Source organism: Cupressus sempervirens, chromosome 8 (genome assembly GCF_028749045.1).
Source record: "Cupressus sempervirens isolate cs-2001-9-10 chromosome 8, ASM2874904v1, whole genome shotgun sequence".
Classification (NCBI taxonomy): domain Eukaryota; kingdom Viridiplantae; phylum Streptophyta; class Pinopsida; order Cupressales; family Cupressaceae; genus Cupressus; species Cupressus sempervirens.
Genome location: NC_143125.1, coordinates 467,817,885 through 467,823,679, shown reverse-complemented (window position 1 = coordinate 467,823,679; position 5,795 = coordinate 467,817,885). Strand labels below are relative to the sequence as shown.

General features: G+C 29.0%; 1 protein-coding gene across 1 annotated transcript; it reads right to left on the bottom strand.

Moving 5' to 3' along the window:
* Positions 1–350: 350 nt before the first annotated feature.
* Positions 351–5,497, bottom strand: LOC149543262 (GDSL esterase/lipase At5g33370-like). The gene is made up of 5 exons (XM_089796256.1): positions 5,231–5,497; positions 4,701–4,831; positions 4,211–4,456; positions 1,319–1,571; positions 351–866 (listed from the first exon to the last, which is right to left on the bottom strand). Exons 1-5 carry the CDS (start codon positions 5,487–5,489, stop codon positions 682–684), a joined length of 1,074 nt encoding a protein of 357 aa, XP_089652382.1. The 5' UTR covers positions 5,490–5,497; the 3' UTR covers positions 351–681.
* Between the last annotated feature and the right edge of the window lie 298 nt (positions 5,498–5,795).

Here is a 5,795-nt window from a genome sequence, read left to right as displayed (position 1 = left end):
ATATTTGGGAACATAAATGCCTAGTACAACTATATAACCACCACACTTCTCCAAATAAATGAACCTTAATTCTTCAAGGACACAGTTATGAAAAATAAGTACCTTTGACCAAAAATCAAAAAATCGAAAACACAACGGATTTTCCTAATAAATTTAGCATTTGTTCTTCATGATCTTCATGTTTTGTAATTGAAATTTTTAAAATCACTGCATTTTCAAAAATCTGAAAAAAATAAAAATAAAAATTGACTTCTAGAAAATAGCTCACACCATTCTTTCATATTCTTTCATTTGTTTATGGAGAGAGATTGGAGATTTATAAATCCAACCTAAACAACATATGCCCACAATTCAGCTGGAAAAACCACATGATACCATTAATCCATATAAAAAAGAATACAGTATAATGTATACAATTAATAGTTTGGCTTACACAGACGCCCATATAAATAGGGCAAATAATGACAATCCTCAAACAAAGAATACCAACTGATATTTATACAGTCTTAGATGCAAACGTAATATAGGAACGAAGGAAAGAGTCACGATTAGTACAATGAACAATATAAGAACAAACAACTACCACTTTATTCATTGATTTAGGCAAGGTAATCGTTTTTTGTTCAGTGATGAAACCAGCACCAAATTAATGGAGGGCATGAAAGAAATCAGTCGTTGATGTTAAGCACGGTTGATACTACTGTAGAAGTTGTCAATAATAATTCTGTTGGCTCTCTCGGTGGGATGATATTCATCCCACCAAACGAACGCACTTCTGTTTGGGCACAGAGAAGACACAGGCGTACATGTGCCTATGCCATTGAATCGCCCTTGCCCGCAGCATGCATACTGGGAATTTTCAAACCCTGCAATTTTCAATACTCACAAGATTATTCTTTATTACACATTATTATACATTTAGGAAAAACTTAAGGTTAGAAAAAATAAGTCAATTTTGATTATTTAGCACTTTTAGTCTACGAAACAAATCTTAATATGTGATACTTAAACCGTCCCTCGTAAACATCACACACTAATAACTAACTCTTATACTAAAAGTGTTAAGTAGTCAAAGTTGACTAACTTATTGGAAATAAGAACTTGAATATTAGTTTTGGCACAAAGATGAAAATCAAATGGCTTAAAAATCATATACTAAGGAGACCGGCCCTAGATAGATATATACGCTAGAGCTAGACTAAGAAAGTTAAATAGTCAAATTTGACTTACTTTTCCCAAGCATAATTTTTTTACTTAGTGTATGATGTTTAAGGATGATCGATAAAAGCATGTGTTTGGATTTAGAGTTTAGGGTTACCATATGCTTGAGGACGGTTGACAAAATCGAGTGTCACATCATAAGTATTAAAATAAATGTAGATAGTGGCACCATATTGAGTGTTGAGCTCATCCAATATTCTACGTACTCCATCATTAAAAAGCACCGAGACTCTCTGAAGAGTGGCATCACATTCACCAGTCAATGTTCTTAGAGCTCGTTGTGCAGGAACACAACCCAATGGTCCCACTGCTGACACCACTATTCTCCTCGCTCCCAACCCATAGAACCGCTGTACAAATACAAAATATATTAATAGTAAAGAAAATTGAGGAGTGTAATGACATGATTGTGTTATTAAAAAGGTGTTTTCTATATGAGTATGAGAAAGTTTCTACTACAAATCAAATTGTGATATTGTTACAAATATTCAATTGTGTAGTTGTTGAGTCAATCTCATTGATCTGTGTTTCATGAGTAGTGGTTCACAAGAATCCATGTGAACCACTACTCATGAAAATGAATAGAACACTTGGCACTCCTTGCATCTAGGTGATGCTCATAAAGGTGAAGCATTGGACCTAATGAGTGCAATGTTTTCCATTCATTCTCATGAGAGATTATTCCTTTTGAACCATTTTACAGATAGATACAACTCTTCTCCTTGCTCCTAACTCATACAATCATTATATAGATACAAAATGTAGTAATGGTAAAGGAAAAGAAAGAATGTAATATATTTTATATAGTAAGTCAAATTGTGATGTTGCTATAAAGGTTCAACTATGTAGTTTTTAGATATCATGAGTAATCCTACAAGAATGATTATAACATGTGGCATTCATTGCATCTAGGTGAAACATTGAGACTAGTGAGTGCAATGTGTTCCATTCACTCTCAAGAGAGATGGGTTTTTGTGAACTACTACTCATGAAAACTAGGTCAATGAGTTGACTCCAAAACTACACAATTGAATCCCAAAAATAATAATGACAAATTTGTATCTTCTTTTAAATTAAAATCATTTATTTCTAATATAAACACCTCATTAAACAAATTTATATTTCCATTAATATTAAATAACAAACATATTATTTTTTAAATTGCCACATAGAAATAAAATATACATTTTCATCAACATTATATGTTTTAGATATATGTATAAATATTGTTTTGCTTAATAAATTTGAAATTATTTGTGCATCAAAATATTTAAACAGCTAATTATAAATATGATAGTCACGGGTGAAATACTACGTAAAGAATGTCTCTAAGATTTTAGTCTAAATTTCATGTCATTTACATGTCGAAATATTTATATTTAATTATAAAAATAATATCTCCAAAATAAACATCACATAAAGACAAATATATGTCTTCATCAAAATTATGATTTTGAGGTAAGTGTATTAAAACTCTTTTATCTAATAAAATTAAAGTCATTTATAACTCAAAATACCGATATTCAATTATCATGATGATATTTATAAAATAAACATTACATAAAAACAAATGTGTCTGCATCAATATAAATATCATTTTATCTAATTTTAATGCATTTAGATGTTAATATATTGATTTCTATTATAAACATTTTGTTTCTAATAAAAGCACCACATAAAAAAATATATATATCTTTAGATCAAAATTATAATTTTAGGTAGATATATTAATACTATTTTATCTAATAAGGTTGAAGTGATTTATTTATAAAAATAATTTAAATTTAATAATGAATAAAATATTTTTTTAAAGGATCATATAAAGACAAATTTATGTCTACGTCAATTTTTTAAGGTATAAATATCTCTATATCTAAATTTAAAATCAAAATCATAAACATAATATATCTAAAATAAATATCACACATATTTTCATCAAAATATGACTTTAGAGTAAATGTATTTATATTGTTTTATCTAATTAAATGAAAGATAGTTATACTTAATATAAAATAATATTTTAAAACAAATATCAATTGAAATAAATTATATATCTCCATCAAAATTATAGAATAAATATCATTCTATCTAAATTCCAAGTCATATTCAAATCAAAATATTGATATTGAATTATGAACATAATATTTCTACAATAAACACCACATGCAAACAAATATATGTCTTTATCAAAGTTATGATTTTTAGGTAGATGTAGTAATACTGTTGACCTAAAATTGAAGACATTTAAATGTTAAGAAATATTAATATTTCACCATAACTATAACATTTCTAAATGAAAATTATTTAAAACCAACTATGTATCATCACTAAGAATATAATTTTAAATAGATGTATAGATCTTTATACATTTTAGAAACTATAAACTAAATAAAATTTAATTTAAAAAATTATTGATAGACATTAATTCATTAAAAATAGATAATAAAGTCTAAAATAATGAGAAATGGAAATATAAATAATTGGATATAAATAGTTAGTTTTTGAAAATTAGAATTGTTAAATGATGCAATTTTAAATGTAAAATGAATTGTCATTTACAAATATGCAAAAAAAAATTTTATGCGAAATAAAAGGTCAGATTAAAATGTACAAAAGAGAAAGGGTGGATTCAATTGTAAATGAATTTGAGAACTAAAGAGTAATATTATAATAGCAATATCATAATCTACTTATTAAATAAAACATGGCCTACTTATCAAGATAAAACAATAGAATATATCTATCCTATATAAAGTGAATATGATTCAAAGTTAAAATAGAATAGATATATAAATATATTTAATTAATGTGCAAATACATTTTATAATGACCATAAGAATATAAGTTTAAAAATATATAAATTGATACTTTTGATAAATATAATTTCTCTCAACTAGTCTCTTATAATAAAATTATAGATGAGCATATATATATATAAGCTAGCATTGCATTGAATCACAACAGTTACAAGAAAAGAAAGAATAGGCACCTGGAGAATTTTCTTATATTCGGAAACAATGAAGTTGTTATAATCTGCAACGTTAGGATACTCGATAGTTCTTGCATTGACAGGAAGAAAGTAATAGTTATTGACGTAGTCATTCCCACCAAGAGTGATGGAGACAACCCCATTAGCAACCTTCTCATTTGTTGCAGAGCGTCCAATTATTGCTGCCACTCTATCTTGATATTCTCTGAAATATTCCAATTGCAATGGCATTCTTATTATGGGCCCCTACATGCACACATTTCATGTGAAGATCACAATCACCACTATTTTCCATGATAACGACCCAAAGAGTTGAAAGTTAAAGATAATCTTTGAATCATTGTGAGGTTGTTTCTTTAACTAATGTTTCATATTGTCATTTATCTTTCTATTCATATGAGAGAAATATCTGTACCAAATACTCTTACACAATCTAATCTAAAATCAAGACCCATGATCCTCATAGATACTATGAAGTAGATTAACTTACAAATTGGAGTCCCGTGTCATTTAGAATGCCCACGCCCGCAGAAGCAAAATTGGCTCCACGTAGTAAGTTGCTGGGTATCCCTATAGTGGGATTCAAATAAGGCAACACGGGCTCAACTCCCAATCCCTCACCTGCAATATTTTAACATGGATGTAAAAATTCTTGAAGACCCATACAATTCACTAGCACAAAGCAATCTAATTCATTTTTTTCTTTTCATCGAATTCTTTTATCTTGATTATAGATTATAGAATATGATCTGAAACGTTGATATAAAAATTACCATACTATCGAAAATTCATTTTTTTCTTTTCATCGAATTCTTTTATCTTGATTATAGATTATAGAATATGATCTGAAACGTTGATATAAAAATTACCACACTATCGAATTCAGAAACGTTGATATAAAAATTATCACACTATCGAATTCAAAAAACACTTTTATGACTATAAAGATTATAGAATATGATTGATATAAAAACTATCACACAATCCAATGAATTTGGGCAATGTAAAAGAAAAAGAGACATGTAAGATCTGCAATGTTCATTGCATTGGAAAAGCGGCCAGTGGCTCGACGATCAGGAGAGTCAATGCCGTATGGAGTGGAATCTGCCCTTGCATCGGTGACAACGTAGTTGTTATTCCCACTATCCACCAAAGAGTCGCCAAAGATGAAAACAGCTGTGGAAGAATTAGACTGTGAAGTCACCCCCACAGACCAGCTAAAGAAGAAGATGAATAGAATTCCCACAAATCCTACCATTCTCTTATCTTCCTTCGCCATACCACCCTACCCTGCAAGAAACAAGAGCAGATATATATATATCAAAAATGCATACCAACCCACCGAAAACACACCATTATGAACGTACTTTCTACACCTTTTTTTTTTGCCCTTTTTCTCTTCTACCTCTTTGAATTTAACTTCAATAAATTGAACACAGATTTTCTAAGGTGGTCATTCAATCCAGAGAGCATCTATATAGTGTATCGTACACCACTTCTTATGAGGATTTTTATTTCATGTTACTCCGTGAACCATATTCATCAAGGAAATCTCAAGCACCACAAATAAAATCTCCGGCTTTTA

Bases quoted from the DNA above. Each gene is read 5' to 3' on its own strand.
- LOC149543262 (XM_089796256.1), bottom strand. From the start codon at position 5,489: ATGGCGAAGGAAGATAAGAGAATGGTAGGATTTGTGGGAATTCTATTC. The intron at 1,572-4,210 runs GTGCCTATTCTT...GTATTTGTACAG, and splicing joins AATATAAGAAAATTCTCCAG to CGGTTCTATGGGTTGGGAGC. The intron at 867-1,318 runs GTAACCCTAAAC...TGAAAATTGCAG, and splicing joins CAACCGTCCTCAAGCATATG to GGTTTGAAAATTCCCAGTAT.